General features: G+C 46.9%; 1 protein-coding gene across 2 annotated transcripts in view; it reads right to left on the bottom strand.

Annotated features, from left to right (window-relative positions):
* Positions 1-18,958, bottom strand: part of LOC143984278 (major histocompatibility complex class I-related protein 1-like) — a 66,015-nt gene extending 47,057 nt beyond the window's left edge. For both annotated transcript variants that reach the window (XM_077484546.1, XM_077484548.1), the window contains exons 1-2: positions 18,830-18,958; positions 14,168-14,431 (exon numbers count right to left, since the gene is read on the bottom strand). In XM_077484546.1, coding sequence (XP_077340672.1) covers positions 14,168-14,431; positions 18,830-18,899 — 334 coding nt within the window. In that variant the 5' untranslated portion in view covers positions 18,900-18,958. The remainder of the gene's footprint in view (positions 1-14,167; positions 14,432-18,829) is intronic.
* Between the last annotated feature and the right edge of the window lie 345 nt (positions 18,959-19,303).

The raw sequence follows: 19,303 nt of genomic DNA, 5'->3' as shown, positions 1-19,303 counted from the left end.
TTTTGATTTTAATTTTGAGCGCTGGGTTCAGGAACCTTCTGTTGCTGATTTTGTGTTTTATTGTGTGTAATATTGCTCCCTCCTGACCACAGCCACTGAAGCATAGTGAGGAGGCTCCAGAGGAAACATGACGCCAGTCACACCAGCACCTTTTCCCAGCATAGATAAACCTTGTAGTTAGCCTTTATCAGTATGGTATTTATGTATTATTTAGAGTTGTACTGAGCCAATTTGCCCAATTTTTCCGCTGCTATTATCTCTCCCAGATCTTGTTCCAGTTTCTCTGTATATAGAAACTTAGAGGAACCTGGATGCAATATAGTATATATATATATTTGTAAGTCTTCAAGTGGGAAATGCGATATTACTTAAGAAACAAGGCCTGAGGTGTGCCATGTCCTGGATGGTCAGTATGCCTGAAAAGAGGGCATACCCTGAATGTAAGAATGAGAAAAAATACTATGAGTATGAGTGACAAAGCTGGGGGAAACGGGTGGGTGGGCACCTAGAAATCCCCAACCCTGGCCCTGACAGAGGAGGAGGGTTAAAAAGTCCCTCAGACTCCTCCCACCTCCGACCAGCCTTCCCACTTATAATCGGAGTCTTCAAGTGGGAAATGCCATATTACTTAAGAGACAAGGCCTGAGTTGTGCCATGGCCTGGATGGTCAGTATGCCTGAAAAGAGGGCAAAAAGACACAAGTTTAGGTGGAAAAGTGAAGGTAAAGATCCCATCCATTAAATGACGTATGCCCAAACGCCAACTGTAAGTAACCGCTGTGGGAGTAGAACCCACCGACTCCTGGAGATGAGAAGGAACCCCCCTAAGAGCCTGCAAGCTACGCAAACCCAAATGAATGTCCCGTGAAGGATAGGATGAGCCTGAAGCCCAAGATAACCCAGACATGAGAATGAACTGCTTGTGAATGAGAGAATACGTGGGGAAAAGGGAGCAAGGGCTGACCCGAAGAACCCCTGCAAGAAGATGGCTGAGCAGACTGAAAAAACCCACAACGGACACCAGAAGAAGCACCGTGAAACACCCCCTCCCCCCCCCCCCCGGCCTATCCATACCTGGCAAGAGGAAGTGAGAGGGTAAGTGCCAAAAATACAAGTGATAGGAGAGGAAAAGCTGGCTGCCCGATTGATGTGATGGAGTAGGTGCCAAGGCAATGAGCATCATCATGAGCAACATGGAGACACCAAGACAGACTGGTCCCAGCGGATGTGAACAGGTCATGCTACTGCCCGAGACCGAATCCTGAACCGAAGAAGGAGAAACAGACTCCAACCCAGGAAAATAAGTCCCCTGGCATGATCCAGCCATGCCCAAAGTGACTAAAGCCCCCCCCCACCTGGAACAACCCGGGGATGAACAAAGATGACTGGACCAACGTCCCTGAGCAGTACTCCAGGCAACCTCCTAGACAAGAGATCGGAGCTGAGAGTGGAATCCAGAATCATGACGACGTCGCGCAACCTACCACCTAAGGACCGTGGCTTAGGACACACCCCGAGAGCATAAATACCAGGGCGGTAACCAGGGCCCCTATGCAACAGGATGTCAACTGAAGAAAATTGACGACTGCTTCCGACCCGAGGGTGAGCCCAGTGGCGAAACAACATCAGTAAGGGAGTGCAGGCATGGTTGATATTGGTATGGAGCCAAGACGGCCCAACCTGAAACGCAACTAGAAGGAAAGACAGACAACCAGACATGAGAACAACAACGCCCCTCTGCCTACCTAAGAATGAGAACATTAGCAGAAAAGTCAAGACCACAGCGCATAAATGAACCTGATGATGAACCCCCCTCCCCTTGTGTGTGAGTTGTGAGTAGTGAGTTAGCCCGAGTAACCTGCAGCGCAGAGACAGGTAATTTAACAGAAACTCAGGCCTAGAGTACCCACAGACCGTGGTGGGTAGACGTACAGGTGTGGTGAATGAACGTGCATCGTATGACGTATGGTATACAGGCGAGTAGATTGTGGTCAACAATCATTAATAACGAAACCTCAGCCCGTATGGATCTGTAGACGTGACAGATCCTGACGTGTGAGCTCTAGCTAACTGCCCTAGGTACAAACATGAACACAGGCACGATGAGACATGACAACCAACAAATATGAAAACAGGTACTGTAGTATGCCATGAGTGACAGAAACGCTGGGCCAAAAAAATGCAAGGACAGCAACTCTATGACAGAATGTTGTGACAGAAATGCTGAACTGAAACAAAAAAGACATAAATCCTGGTGCAGAATCGCTATGACAGAAGGCAACGCCATGACAGAAACGCTGAATGAAACTGAATGCTGAGGCAGAAACGAACAGAAACCCAGGAGCAGAACGCAATGACCGAACGCTGAGGCAGAAATGACATGACAGAAAATCCTGGGGCAGAAACGCTGAGGCAGCAATGTCATGACAGAAAATCCCGGGGCAGAAACGCTGAGCCAGAAATGCTAGACAGAACACTGACAGAAAATCCCGGGGCAGAAACGCTGAGCCAGAAATGCTAGACAGAACACTGACAGAAAATCCCGGGGCAGAAACGCTGAGCCAGAAATGCTAGACAGAACACTGACAGAAATACTGGGGCAGGAAATGCTATGACAGAAATGCAGAAACTGTACGCCAAGACAGAAATCCAGGGGCAGAACACCACGACAGAAATCCAGGGGCAGAACACCACGACAGAAATCCAGGGGCAGAACACCACGACAGAAATCCAGGGGCGGAAACGCCACGACAGAAATCCAGGGGCGGAAACGCCACGACAGAAATCCAGGGGCGGAAACGCCACGACAGAAATCCAAGGGCGGAAACGCCACTACAGAAATCCAGGGGCGGAAACACCACGACAGAAATCCAGGGGCGGAAACGCCACGACAGAAATCCAGGGGCGGAAACGCCACAACAGAAATCCAGGAGCGGAAACGCCGCGACAGAAATCCAGGGGCGGAAACGCCAAGACAGAAAGCCAGGGGCGGAAACGCCAAGACAGAAAGCCAGGGGCGGAAACGCCAAGACAGACATCCAGGGGCGGAAACGCCAAGACAGACATCCAGGGGCGAAAAAAGCCAAGACAGACATCCAGGGGCGGAAACGCCAAGACAGACATCCAGGGGCGGAAACGCCAAGACAGACATCCAGGGGCGGAAACGCCAAGACAGACATCCAGGGGTGGAAATGCCAAGACAGACATCCAGGGGAAGAAACGCCAAGACAGACATCCAGGGGCGGAAACGCCAAGACAGACATCCAGGGGCGGAAACGCCAAGACAGACATCCAGGGGTGGAAATGCCAAGACAGACATCCAGGGGAAGAAACGCTAAGACAGAAATCCAGGGGCAGAAACGCTATGACAGACATGCTGGGGCAGAAACGTTATGACAGACATGTCAGAGCAGAAACGCTAAGAAAGAACTGCTGGACAGAACGCTGTGACCGAAATGCTGGACCGAACGCTATGATTGAAAAAATGCTGGACCGAACGCTATGACAGAGAAAATGCTGGCCGAACGCCGTGCCAGAAATGCTGGGCAGAATGATGAGCCAGAAATGCTGGACAGAACGCTGTGACAGAAATGCTGGACAGAACGCTGTGACAGAAATGCTGGACTGAACGCCGTGACAGAAATGCTGGACTGAACGCCGTGACAGAAATGCTGGACTGAACGATGTGACAGAAATGCTGGACTGAACGATGTGACAGAAATGCTGGACTGAACGCTGCGACAGAAATGCTGGACTGAACGCTGCGACAGAAATGCTGGACTGAACGCTGCGACAGAAATGCTGGGCAGAACGCTGCAACAGAAATGCTGGGCAGAACGCTGCGACAGAAAACGCTGACAGAACGCTACCAAAGAATATGAGAACAAGTAAAACTGAGAAGGAAAAAAGGAACGACAGGCGGGCGACCACCCATCCCCCCTCAGTGAGCATCGGGACCCACCAGGTGTGCGGATGGTGAAGATCGATGCACATATAGAACATCGACCAATCCCCCCCCATATAAAACAAGGGAAGAGGGGATCTGGCGTGCGGCCGAACAACTAGGCAGACGCCCCCCCCCCCTTTTCAGATGTGTGGGGAGCAGAGCCGGCGGCCGGTCACCCCCCCCACACACACACACACACACACACATGCACCAGAGACTTGCCGGGGTCACCTGCATGGAGTGCCAGGAGCCTGGGGACAGAGGAGGCGGGTGGCTGGCTCCCTCGTGGAGCTAGACGCATGGGGAGTGGGCGGGCAGGGAGAGTGCAGCCATGCACCTGGAAGGAAGGACGCATCCCGCTGCCTCCGGCATGAGCGCGCCCAGGTGGAGCTGGGAACTGACTGGGGAGATATAAAGGTGGATGGATGGCCGAACGCCCCCCTCCGCTCCCCCGGCATGAGCACCGGGAAGAGCGGGCGGGACACACGCCAGCCCCACGGAGCTATGGGGATATGATAGAAGGCGGATGGATGGCCGGATGAAACCCCCCCGTTCCCCCGGCATGAGCGCCGGGAACAACGGGCGGGCTGCGCGCCAGCCCCACGGAGCTATGGGGATATGATAGAAGGCGGATGGATGGCCGGATGAAACACCCCCCGTTCCCCCGGCATGAGCGCCGGGAACAATGGGCGGGCTGCGCGGCAGCCCCACGGAGCTGTGGGGAGATATGGAAAGGAGGACGGATGGCCAGATGAACGCCCCCCCCACTCCCCCCAGCATGAGAGCCGGGAAAAGCGGGCAGGGCGCACGCTGGCCACACGGCACTGAGGGGGGACTGAGAAAAAGCAAGCGGGTGCCCCCTCCCCTCCCTAGCATGAGTGCCACAGGAACCGGGTGGGCTGCACGCTGGCCTGATGTAGCAGAGGGGAGAAAGGGAGGAGGACAAAGCAGGCCCTAACGTACCCCCACCACCCAGAAATGGCAACCTAGAAATCACCAACCCTGGCCCTGACAGAGGAGGAGGGTTAAATAGTCCCTCAGACTCCTACCACAAATACAGGCTGGCCTGCGGCCAGCCTTCCCACACATACACATATATATATATATATATATATATATATATATATATACACTGTATATTAATTAGATATGTGCCCAGTATGTTTATCATAATTCCTACATATATACTTGTAGCAGAATCTCTAACCTCTTCCAGTCTAATGAGAACCTTTGAGGCCACAGACCGCTGACATCCTTCAATATGTAGTGGGTTGTGAGGCATAATGGATGCAAAGGTGGTAAAAATCATTAGGCGCCAGACACTTTTTGGATGAAAAATACATTTTTATTTCTAACCGTCCTTTTATATGTAGCGCTGGCTCCTGAAGAGCAGGCACTTTTTTTTTTCAAAGTTAACTTTCCTGAAACCACAGTTGGGTTTTGGGGCTATTTTTCTAAATTTCTGGTTTTCGTACCAGTCTGGCTGGGTTGCACTGGGGTTTCCTTGACCGCAGGTGTCGCTGTCACCATCGGCAAGGTTGAGAACGCAGTCTAGCTGGGTGTATTAAATGCCACTGTTCTTTCAGAACCAGCCCAGTGGGAGTGTTCTCCTGCTGTGCATTCTGGGAGGTGGTATTTAAGGTACTGACATCACGCGCGTCTGGGTTTTTTTCTGTTCTGCTCTGTTGGAAAGAATATTTTCTGTCTGTCTGGTTCTGGTCCTCCTGACCTGCCTCCATGGCCCTCCTGGCCTGGCAATGCATTTCAAGTCTCAGGGCTGGCTAGCCCGGGGCAACGCAACTGCAGGGACAGGCCTGAATGGATTTTGGGACCTATGGATCCAAAGGTGGTCCGGTGCCGTCTCATCCAAGGGAGAGGCCCAGCAACTGGAGAAACCCCAGGGGAGGACTCTTCAGGAGAAGGCCGTCCTCAAGGCTGGCTTCTCTGAAAGAGCCTGGAGGCTTAGTTGAAGGACACTGCATGGATCTACACTTATACGGTATCGCCGGATCGGCTGAGAGATAATGGTACCGTATGATAGCTCTTTAAATTTGTCTATGTCCCTCAGTAATGCTCAAGTCTGTGGCAGAGACTTTTCTCAAATATCCTACACTCAAGTCTGTGGCAGAGACTTTGCTTAACACCCTACCGGCTGCTAGGCCTAGTGAGAGGAGGTCTATCCGGGGGTTGTAAAATCCAGCTGTGAAACGGTTGCTATTCTCTTAACTTAGTCCTACCCCTCTACCCTTGTCTAAAGACTCTGTTTCTAGTTCAAATAAATAACACAAAAGAAGATTCAGTGGCAGTTTCCACATTTCTTTGGGCCATCTACCATGGGAACCCCTAGACGGAGAAGAGGTCAAGAAGGTAACGGTAAGCCCAATAAAACCAGCAGCTCCTTTGGGGGTCAGTGCTTCATATATTTTCAAGGGAAAGAGGGTTAGGGCAGGACACCCTAAAGTAGTTGCAATTTCAATAGGCAGACTCCGAGGCTTCAATAAGAGGACAGCCGTACAGGGAAAGGCCCAAGCAAGGTGCCACTTCTGCACATGCAGGTTTGCTTTCCCCTGTGGCTACAGTACTTAACAGTTCCTAATTCAAACGTAACAGTTCTCTTTGCTTTACTACAACGTCTACTTAGTTCTTCAGTCCCTTGAGCTCCTGGTCTCTCACTGGACCCTCTGATTCACTAACTCTGAATCCTATGAGCCCCTCAAGGCTTTTGTAGTGGTATCTCCATGAAGCGTCACCCACACTTCCCTGCTGGGTCCCTAGCTTGGCACTTCTGATACCTTTAAGCTTCACCCCTGCTGACAGCTTGACACACAAAGCTGCTCTGCAAGTGTCATCTCCACTGGTTGGGTCCCTGACTTGATCACTGCCTGAAGTTTCCCGATTCTCCACCATGCTCCGGTACTTGCTTCAGTTACTCACTGTGGTCCCTGGTAAAGGTGGTTGATCCCCTAGTGGCAAAAGCTTCCCTTCTACCTCTGACCATGGCAGGTTCTCTGGCTTTTGGTTGGACTGCATGCCACAGTCCCAACCCTGAGCTTCCCTCTTACTTCTGGATAGGCCCTCATGAAGCCTGGCAGCCAGATGCCTCTAAGATAGGCCCAATCTCTGGCCTAGCAGCCCGGGGCAGACAACACATGTCCACCCAGGTGTCAGTCCAGGTGGCACAGAACACAGATGACCTGACTCCACCTGAATATATAGGCTCTCCCAGAAAGCCAAGGTATTCAAGAAAACCCCTACCAATTGGCTGAGATACCCCATATACCTATAACCTGACCTTGAGTTGTCCTTCTCAAATCTAGTACCACCAAGTGCTCGGCCACTTAGTGGTAGAAGAGAAAAGTACAATAAGGCCAAACTTAGGGAGAAATCAATGAACCTATAACAATTTAACTATGGTAGCTACCCCTGACAAGGAATTTGGTGAGGAGCTCCCTGACTAAACCCCAGGGTGCTACATACTACATTGAGGTGGAAGTGGTCAGATTTAGAGCAGCCAAAAAGTGTGCCCTTTCAGAGTATCTAAACACTAGTGATGGACGAACTTCCGACGGGACGTTTCGCGAACGCGAAACGCGAACGGACACAAACGTTCGCGAAAACGACCGTTCGCCGCGGGCTCCATTGACTTCAATGGGAGGCGAATTTCGCAAACCTTTAGGTCGAATTTGCGGCCACGGGGTAATTATTAGGGGGTAGCACGTAGTCCCACCACCTGGACAATAGCATAATACATGTATGAGGTGAATTTGGGATCGATAACTACAAGCATTTTTTTTTTATTTGGGAAATTGTTCTGACAATTCAGGACTATGGAGCTAATGAAGGCAATGGAGGAGAGGGAAGGTCAGGGACCAGGGTAGGCAAACAAGAGGGTGCAGGAGATACAGAGCACTGACAGCAGCACCGTAATACAGAGCACTGACATCAGCACCGTGACATACAGCGCTGACAGCAGCTCCGTGACATACAGCGCTGACAGCAGCTCCGTGACATACAGCGCTGACAGCAGCTCCGTGACATACAGCGCTGACAGCAGCTCCGTGACATACAGCGCTGACAGCAGCTCCGTGACATACAGCGCTGACAGCAGCACCGTGACATACAGCGCTGACAGCAGCTCCGTGACATACAGCGCTGACAGCAGCTCCGTGACATACAGCGCTGACAGCAGCTCCGTGACATACAGCACTGACAGCAGCTCCGTGACATACAGCGCTGACAGCAGCTCCGTGACATACAGCGCTGACAGCAGCACCGTGACATACAGCGCTGACAGCAGCTCCGTGACATACAGCGCTGACAGCAGCTCCGTGACATACAGCGCTGACAGCAGCTCCGTGACATACAGCACTGACAGCAGCTCCGTGACATACAGCGCTGACAGCAGCTCCGTGACATACAGCGCTGACAGCAGCACCGTGACATACAGCGCTGACAGCAGCTCCGTGACATACAGCGCTGACAGCAGCTCCGTGACATACAGCGCTGACAGCAGCTCCGTGACATACAGCGCTGACAGCAGCTCCGTGACATACAGCGCTGACAGCAGCTCCGTGACATACAGCGCTGACAGCAGCTCCGTGACATACAGCGCTGACAGCAGCTCCGTGACATACAGCGCTGACAGCAGCTCCGTGACATACAGCGCTGACAGCAGCACCGTAAGCAGCCCCAGGAGGAAGTCAGCACAGCACAGGGATGGTGTGATCCCCTCATAATAAGAACCCCCAGGAGGAAGTCAGCACAGCACAGGGATGGTGGGAGCCCCTCATAATAAGAACACCCAGGAGGAAGTCAGCACAGCACAGGGATGGTGGGAACCCCTCATAATAAGCAGCCCCAGTAGAAATATGACACCGCTCAACCTCTTCAAAGAGGAGGGTAGGGGCATATAGTACGGTGTGCTTTTTTGGGTCAGGGAAGTGAGCCAAATGAATTAAGAAGGTCTGTGTGCTTGATTCCAAAAATTGTTTATAGACATATACATGGTCTACTGATCACATGTGTTGAATTCCTCCGAGATCCATGCCTCATTCATTTTTAGAAATGTGAGGTAGTTAACACTGTCGTGAGCTAGGCGAGTACGCTTATCGGTCACAATCCCCCCTGCTGCGCTGAACGTCCTTTCGGACAGGACACTGGATGAGGGGCAAGCCAACAGTTCGATTGCAAATTGGGCAAGCTCTGGCCAGAGGTCAAGCCTGCCCACCCAGTAGTCTAGGGGTTCATCACTCCTCAGAGCGTCCACATCGGCCGTTAACCCAATGTAGTCGGACACCTGACGGTCTAGGCGTTCCCTGATGCTGGATCCGGATGACACCTGTCGATGGGTCGGCTGAAAGAATGACCTCATATCCGAAGTCACCAACACATCTTCAAACCGGCCTCTTCTTGCAGGCGCTGTTGGATTGGTACCCGCAAATCCTTCTCTGGGAGTGGGAATTGCTCCTCTGCCAGCGCACGCAAAAGCAGAATGCAGCATTTCTCGAAGCAAGGCCTGGAAGTGCTGCATTCTGACAGCCCTCTGCGACGGCGGTAACATTTCCGCCATTTTGTGTTTGTACCGGGGATCTAAGTACGTTGCCACCCAGTACTGGTCCTTGACCCTCATGCTTTTTATACGGGGGTCCCTATTAAAACACTGGAGCATGAAGGCCCCCATTTGCACTCAAGCGGAAGGTATGTGGTGGTGGTGGTGTTGTTGGTGGTAGTGTCTTTGGGGGTGCACATAGCAGAGAGTGAAGAAGAGGGTGCAGATCGAGAGGATGAGGAGGGTGCAGAAGAATAAGGCTGAGTGAGCCACTCAACCAAGTCTGGTGCGTCCTTTAAAGTAATTGAACGCACCTTCTGCAACTTCCCACTTTGGCTCAAGGCTGTTGCTCCTGCCCTACCCCTACCACCCCTGCGGAAGGGCCTGCCTCTTCCTCTGCCTGTCATTTTTTAAATCACCCTGTGACAAAACTCTTAGTCCCTATACCGCTGAAGGACTGCTGCAGTATAGGGCAGCGGTCAGCAGTAGTGCACGTCAACCCTATGTATTGTGGACCGATAGCGGTCCTTACAGAACAGCAGACTGTACTGCACTCAGGCCTATGTACCGTAGCACCCTATACCAAGTTACCAGTCCTTATAAAAACTTTTGTGGACCAAGCAGGTTGTGTGTTAGTGTTTAGCAGACTGTGCGTCAGTCCCTATACCGCTGAAGGACTGCTGCAGTATAGGGCAGCGGTCAGCAGTAGTGCACGGCAACCCTATGTATTGTGGACCGATAGCGGTCCTTACAGAACAGCAGACTGTAACGCACTCAGGCCTATGTACCGTAGCACCCTATACCAAGTTACCAGTCCTTATAAGAACTTTTGTGGACCAAGCAGGTTGTGTGTTAGTGATTAGCAGACTGTACGTCAGTCCCTATACCGCTGAAGGACTGCTGCAGTATAGGGCAGCGGTCAGCAGTAGTGCACGGCAACCCTATGTATTGTGGACCGATAGCGGTCCTTACAGAACAGCAGACTGTACTGCACTCAGGCCTATGTACCGTAGCACCCTATACCAAGTTACCAGTCCTTATAAGAACTTTTGTGGACCAAGCAGGTTGTGTATTAGTGTTTAGCAGACTGTGCGTCAGTCCCTATACCGCTGAAGGACTGCTGCAGTATAGGGCAGCGGTCAGCAGTAGTGCACGGCAACCCTATGTATTGTGGACCGATAGCAGTCCTTACAGAACAGCAGACTGTACTGCACTCAGGCCTATGTACCGTAGCACCCTATACCAAGTTACCAGTCCTTATAAGAACTTTTGTGGACCAAGCAGGTTGTGTGTTAGTGTTTAGCAGACTGTGCGTCAGTCCCTATACCGCTGAAGGACTGCTGCAGTATAGGGCAGCGGTCAGCAGTAGTGCACGGCAACCCTATGTATTGTGGACCGATAGCGGTCCTTACAGAACAGCAGACTGTAACGCACTCAGGCCTATGTACCGTAGCACCCTATACCAAGTTACCAGTCCTTATAAGAACTTTTGTGGACCAAGCAGGTTGTGTGTTAGTGATTAGCAGACTGTACGTCAGTCCCTATACCAATGAAGGACTGCTGCAGTATAGGGCAGCGGTCAGCAGTAGTGCACGGCAACCCTATGTATTGTGGACCGATAGCGGTCCTTACAGAACAGCAGACTGTACTGCACTCAGGCCTATGTACCGTAGCACCCTATACCAAGTTACCAGTCCTTATAAGAACTTTTGTGGACCAAGCAGGTTGTGTGTTAGTGTTTAGCAGACTGTGCGTCAGTCCCTATACCGCTGAAGGACTGCTGCAGTATAGGGCAGCGGTCAGCAGTAGTGCACGTCAACCCTATGTATTGTGGACCGATAGCGGTCCTTACAGAACAGCAGACTGTAACGCACTCAGGCCTATGTACCGTAGCACCCTATACCAAGTTACCAGTCCTTATAAGAACTTTTGTGGACCAAGCAGGTTGTGTATTAGTGTTTAGCAGACTGTGCGTCAGTCCCTATACCGCTGAAGGACTGCTGCAGTATAGGGCAGCGGTCAGCAGTAGTGCACGGCAACCCTATGTATTGTGGACCGATAGCGGTCCTTACAGAACAGCAGACTGTACCGCACCCAAGCCTATGTACCGTAGCACCCTAGACAGACCAAGTTACCAGTCCTGATAAAGAGCTTTGTGGAACAAGTGAGTTGTGAATGATTAGCAGACTGCAGCAGAAGGGCAGCAGTCAAGTATAATATTCTTTCTATATTTGGAAGAAAGAATATTATACGTGTACAAGCCTATTACCGTACCACTGATACCAGTCCTGAAAAGAACCTTTGTGGAACTAATAGTAACAGCAAGTCTTTAAAATTATCCTCACTGCCTGACACACTGCTTCCTGCCTGTCCCTATACAAATTGGCAAAAAAGAGTAGGCTGGAACGATTAGCTGGAACAGCTCTTTTGTGGACCTGATAGTAACAGCTAATGATGATGATGATGATGATGATGAAGAAAGACTAATCTGGCTGAGCTGTCCCTAAAATAGCAGCATACAGCGCTCTGTCCCTTTATCTAAACTGACAAAAGAAACTCAGGCTGCTGACCTAACACCTATACCAGTCCTGAAAAGAACTTTTGTGTACCAAATAGCTAGCGTTTTCTCTGTCCCTACTCCACACAGGATCCTTTCCCTACAGTGACAGAAGAAAGAATGTAAAATGGCCACCGGATCGGGTGTATTTATAGGTTAGGGGGAATGTCCAAGTGTCCATGAGCTGTCATGTCTCAATTGGTTGTCCTGTAACACATGATAAACGTGTCACGAAAGGTTAAAGTTCTTGTATACATTAAACACGTAAGTCCGCCGGGGCGAACGACGGAAAAAGGCGTTCGAACCCGCGGACGGCGAAAGTCGGAAATTCGCCGCGAAACGACCGCCGGGCGAAACGTTCGTCCATCACTACTAAACACTTCCGATACTGGATGCTGATGTTGTTCCTGTAGAAATTGTTAAGTATACCCCTGTGGTCACATTGGTCTGCACTACAATCTTTATTAGTCCACCAGGCAAATGTGTGGGGGTTAAGACCCAGGGTGAATACTAGGTTACCCGACAGTGGGACAAGAGGAGTGTGAGGGGATTTGAATTCATACTTAGTTGCCAACCATGTCCCACAGGCCAAAGTTGAATGATAATGTCGGGCAAATTATAGGTGGTCTATCTTTAGCTTTCTGCCACATCAGCTTCTTTCACAGTGGCTGGGCATGCTGGTAATGATAATGTATCACCTGAGCCAATTGAGCAGCATAGAAATACTTGGTCAAACCCGGCACACATAAGCTACCCTTAAATTTAGGCATGTGCAGTATGTGTCTATTCACCCTAGGTCTTATGAATCTTTATTTTTAAGATTTTTTTATACTGTTCATTAGGGCTGTGGAAATGAATGATTAATTCCTCGATTAATTGTTTATTTTTTTGATCGGTACCCACCTCTCCGCCAGCTTTCCGGTCTTCAGGGAGTTCCGTCGGAGATCAGGTGACGTCACGGACATCGACATTACCGGACTCCTCCCCCCTGCCCCCAAGTGCCTCCGTCTGCTTATGAAGGGGAAGGGGGAGGATTCCGGTGACGTCGATGTCCGTGACGTCACCAGACAGCCTGGACAGTGATGGTAAATATGGATGTGGTTAACTGGGATCATTCAGTGAGCTAAGTGTAGGCAAATTTGATAACCTCCATTTTTAATACTGTTGCCCTTAGAGACTGGTAAGCTGTGATATTTTTGCCGTGTGGATCGACTTCTGCTAGTGCCATGACAGTGGCGTTTGACATCCTAGTCATGCCCCGCTATATCCAGCTTCAGCCATTGCCATAACAACGGTGTTATTTAAATAGACTGTAGGGTGATGCCATAGCCCCACCCCGTTGAGGAAATTCTGATTGAACGTAACGCGTACGGGGGAGGAGCTACGCATGACGTCACCCGCTGCTGTCCTACAGAACTAACACGATTGTTAGCTTTACATGCTATGTTTTTATCATCTTTATGTAAGTAGTTTGTGTTTGAACAAACAAATGTAATCTTATACTTAAGCGGTGAGCACTTAGATCTTTTCTTTCTACCCATGACCTGGCGTCCTTGCTGAGATCTAAGGATATGTGAGAGAAGTTTATTGTCCGTGTTAACCCTTTTGATACCCGCTTGCATGACCACCTGTTTGCACAGGGGTCCATGCCATAAGGTGAGTAATTATCATTCAAAGTGCGACATCACTAAAAGCTGAAAATTGGCCTAGGTAGGAAGGGGGGTAAAAGTGCCCAGTATTGAGGTGGTTAGAAACAGAATGCATCTACAATACATAATTCCATCACAAATTCCAAATATAATGGGTGTATTCCTCAATTTTCCAATATTATAACATGACTCTGTATCTGTGTTTTACACCAGGCATTCTGGAAGGTACTGTTTGCCAAGGGATATTAAAGAATGATTTTCATGGTTTCTTTCACTATCCTAAAATGAAGAGTAAATATCTTATATTTGGGATTTGTAATGCAATGGAGATACAGATTCCTTCTATTTCAAGGAGACTCTACTGTGCTTCAACATAATTCAGTGGAGGGATAGTTGGCTCCTTTTAGACTACTGCACCCTAAATGTCTTTTATAACTGTTGGTCCAATCAAAAAATTAATATTGTTACCTTTAGACTGGTTTATCATTCTCTCAATGTGTTGTAGACTACTCTGGTGTTGTTCTTCATATTTTTGGGCCAGTTGGGTAATGTTCTCCCAGATCTGTAGATCCCCAGGGTCATCGATCCATCCATCGCAAGGCTGAGCCTTCCGCATTTCATTGTTATAATGCACAATCTGTGTGTTATCCATAATTCCCACAATGGAGTACAGAGGGAAGTTTGTGCTCTTTGTGCTGACTACATTGAAGTGGTACTTAAGGCTGTGACTGTCTGTGAATGAACAAACAATACAATCATAGGAATGACTACATATTGTATAAGCAGAACATGCACAGTTCCAATTACTTTACAAATTCATAAATAGTATTTACATTATACCTGCTGTGCTTCCCAATTATATACTGCATATCAATATAAATATATTATATATGAACCAACAAAAGTGCATTTAACAACAAACATATACCATAAGTCAAAATATGGTCTCAATAAATATATACGAGTGAACAAATCGGTAAAAAAACCCCCACATTAATATAAAATAATGCCTCGCAATTGCAAACAAATTTATTATTATAAGTGGAAAATTCTACAATAGGATCCACAGATGAAGAAGTACTGACTGATTGTTACGTGATCACTCCTGTGTTCCAACACCAAACACAGCCTCTTACAAGAGATATCAGATCTCTACCAAAAGGCCAGGTTCACATATGTGTGGCCGTGGATCCCAGCATGGGGTCCAAATTCTTGCCTGGATTCGCACCTGAAAAGGACCCAAAGACGCACAGGACCCTTTTGGAATGTGGACTTCTATCCAATGATATAGATGGCGGACAGGAAACGGCTAAAGGCTATGTTCACCTTTAATTAAAAAATAACGAATGTACTTATTTTTGCATGTAAAAATGTGCATTTATTATGTAGCACTACCCCATAGGAGTTGCAGCCAGTCACATAGCATTTCCTCCTTGCATCCAGGCACAGTGATGAGACCTTTGGCTTGTTTTAGTTGTTTTATTAGGGGATGATAACTTGGATCGGGTAAGGGATTATGAGATGCCCAACTTGACAACAGAACATTCAGGGACAACTTCCTCCCTATTTACAACTCTACTTCTTGCTTCCTCCTGCACAAACTTGGCTGAACTTTTTGACCGCCAAGAAACTGGGTGACGTACAACACTACGACGAGCCGAGAAAATGAAGTTCAATGCTTCAGAGCATGGGTCGAATTGTTTTCTAGCATGCGTAGGAATTTTGCGTGTCGGAATTGCTACAGACGATCGGAATTTCCGATCAAAACTTTTTTCGACAGAAAAATTGAGAACATGCTCTCAAATCTTTTGCTGGCTGGAATTCGGAGCATACACACGGTTGCATTTTCCGACCAAAAGCTCTCATCTGTCTTTTTCCGATCGTGTGTATGAGGCATAAGAATAATTGCTGAATCAACACTCGGGTCATTGTTTGATATTTGTCACTATATTGGACATCACATTGGAATTTTAATTTCATTATTTGGATAGTATTGCATTATCTGTTTATCCTTTATGCTTTTTGGTTTTTACACTTTTTTAGGCACTATTATTTTGTATATTTTAAATGAAGATCAGTACATGACCGTGATGAAAAGTGCTCTCTGTGCATGAAATTGATGACAGCTATGCTCCAGTGCTCATGTGCAACATAGAGCAGCTTACTGACAGCACAAAACAGCACAGTGTATATGCATGAGCAACTCCCCCAGCCAGGGTAGCCAGTAAAAACATAAAACAGTAGAGCCCAGATGCACTTACATAAAAACAATCAATCCCAGATGAGAACCCCCACCACAAAATCAAGCAGCTGGAGAACACAAGGGTATCACAAGATCGGCTCTGTCCAAGATGTCATGTTACAATATAAATAGCCACGCTAAGGAAGGAGCAAACTGCTGCTGACCAGTCCATATCAAAAGCGGGTACAAAAACATGCCCAAAAATGCCACAAAGAATATACTAAAGATTTATATATTTTAAAAGTATACAAGAGAAAATAAAAATGTATAGATTAAAACATATCAAAACTATCCAAGACAGAAAAAATATAAAGAAAAAAAGGTGCCATCTAGTGGTCAACAAATAGATCAGCAATTTACTCCAGCCACATTCTTATTATACATATCAGATATTTAAAAACCCATATATACAAAATAAAAATGGCAAGCAACTTTAGTAATCTAACTATTGTTAATGTAGCAGTTGATGTCCCATTCCATATTTAAATCTGAGGGGGCAAAGGATTTCAAATCAAATATCCAGAGACTTTCACATCTAGATATCTGCCTGCAAAGGATACTATCTCACCAGTGCGGGGAATATTTTTCAATACCAATCAAATTTAGTCATTTTAGTAATTTAGTAATCCTTATAGTGGTAATTACAGAAATACTTGGAGACTATGTCCCTTAAATCCATTCTTGATCTTATTTAATTGTACCCCAATACTAACGTTAAAGTGTTACTAAACCCACAACCATAAAATCGATATGCACAAAAGCTTGCTTGTTATACTTACTGTGGAACCTTAATCCTCTGCATTGTGTAAAAAGGCTTTGCTCCTGTCTTCTCTGATCATCCCATTCTTTTCACAGTCCCCAACCTATCTACTGATAGAACGGAGCCTTGGGTGCACTCTGCACATGCTCAGTTTGGCGTGTATTGTTATAGCTTGTTTTTGCTAGGGAGAGTTCATGTGATCAGCACAGGGCCAATGAGCACTGACCAGACAGAGGGTCAGGGGCCCTGCAGCCTCATAGGACAATCAGGGGAGAATGAAAACTCCTCCTACAAGCTTTAACCAGACACTGATAAGGTATTTAGCAGTTTAAATTTACTATAGTAATTGCATTTCCATGTTCTGTGCACTGTGGGAGACCAGATATAGTGAATGCAGCGTCCTGGGTTTAGTAACACTTTAAGTGCCTGTGTAGTGCGTCACACATACTGTAAGTGCCACGAAGATTCCAAAAGGTAAATTACTCCTTTAGTGGAACAAGTAATGAATCCTTGTATATTGTATTCCTTTGAGGTGAAAAGCATATCTTTCTCTGTTGCTTTAAGGACGCTTTATGGTGCGCTAGAAAGCGCCTCATCCACCAGCGGGAGAGGATGGCCATCGAGGACTGTCCCAGACTGGTTCACAGTCTGCTCAGAGACTTAATGGACTTTAAGGAGGAAGAGGAGGTCTGAAGATTTCCCCTCTACCCCCTGTGTATCCTTTGGCAGTTCAATAAAGCTTCTGGCTTGTGAACTCTTTTTCCCACTCCCCCTCCCTATCCCCCTATCCCCCTCTCCCTGTCCCCATCACACCCGTTGCCTGTTGAAATGCAATTTAACTGAAACTTTATATAACTTGCTATCTAGTAACATTTTTTTAGTTAATGGTTTCATGGTAATGCAGCGTCATGCATGATGTGGGGTTTTGGGGTATTATTATTCTGCACAACACGTTAGGCATCATACCGCAGGATGAATGTCATTTATTTGTATGCTTGGAACTGTATTGTTATGTTTATGCGCTGCTCCGCAGTACAGAGTGCAATGTACCCTGTTGAAGTATTTGTTTTTTGTATATTTTTATGCAAAATAAAGTATACATTTTCAATAAAAAAAAAACATATCTTAGCCCTTGTACACACGGTCGGAGAATCCATCGGAATGTGTCCTATCGGACCGTGTTGTCGGATAATCCGACTGTGTGTGGTATGCATCGGACTGATTCCGTTGGAATATCCGTCGGACCCAATTTTCCAACATATAAAATATTTCCCAACCAACTGGGCCGATCGGACATACTCCGATCATGTGTAGAGAATTTTGATCGGACCAAGTGCCACGCATGCTCAGATCAAATTCCTACATCAAAGCTATTGGCTACTAGCCTGAATGTAGTCCCATCGTAACGAAATTACGTCATCACGTTCTGAAAGATCGGATTTTTTGCCAACTTTGTCCGACCGTGTGTATGCAACAGTTTCGGACAAGATCCGATGGACACAATCCGACGGGCAAAATCCGACGGATTTGGTTGTGGAAATCTCCGACCGTGTGTACAGGGGCTTACTCCCATCATTTAGACATGCTCCTTTCTTATCTCTCTAAGTGGGAGAATTCATTATCAGAAAAACATTAACCTTTGAGTGGTACAATAAAAAAGGTAAGACAGCATGTGTGCTACAAAAGTACGGTAACTCATTTCATAACTATAGGGAATGTATAGTACATTTGGTGCTTTTATTCTTAACATATTTAAAAAAAAAAAAAAAAAAAGAGTAGAAAAAACTGTAAAGAATGTATACAACTTTTGTGTGATATACAGCAGCAGTAGGATCCTATACATTTTTCCTGTTCAGACAAATTATTTATTGAAGAATATGACACAGAAGACATCGGCTAAAATGTATAGTAATATTTTTGATTGATTACTCATTTTCTATACATTTTATGGGTCATATTCCAATACTTATTTTTTTAAGTATGTATATATATATATATATATATATATATATATATATATATATATATTTTTTTTTTATGTTGGAGCATGGAAGGTTTTGTAAAAATGTACTGGACCCTGGCTTTAATGAGAACCATTGCTTTAATACAATATAAAGGTGTTACCTACCAGTATGAATTTCTAAGACAAGCAGAGAGTAGATGAGAATGTAAAGTTTCACATGATTTAAGGGATACATTTAGAAGGGGAGTGGGTGCAGCAGTGTATCCAGCGAACATGATGGCTTGGAAAGAGAAAGTAATCCTGCAGTTGGGCGTATTTATAGTCTCAAAAGTGAAAGTACGGTATACAGAATAAGATGATGATTACTTACTGCAATTGGCTGTGTTCTTTCACCCACCCCCATCCAGATTGCTTAACCCTATACAGTATTTCATAAAAGTGAGTACACTCCTCACATTTTTGTAAATATTTTATTATATCTTTTCATGTGACAACACTGAAGAAATTACACTTTACTACAATGTAAAGTAGTGAGTGTACAGCTTGTATAACATAAACGTGTAAACTTGCTGTCCCCTCAAAATAATTTAACACACAGCCATTAATGTCTAAACTGCTGGCAACAAAAGTGAGTACAAC

Source organism: Lithobates pipiens, unplaced genomic scaffold (assembly GCF_037356315.1).
Source record: "Lithobates pipiens isolate NorthernLeopardFrog02 unplaced genomic scaffold, aLitPip1_a1.2 Scaffold_1, whole genome shotgun sequence".
Taxonomy (NCBI): domain Eukaryota; kingdom Metazoa; phylum Chordata; class Amphibia; order Anura; family Ranidae; genus Lithobates; species Lithobates pipiens.
The sequence above is the reverse complement of the archived record's forward strand: the minus strand, read 5'-3'. Positions and strand labels throughout refer to the sequence as shown.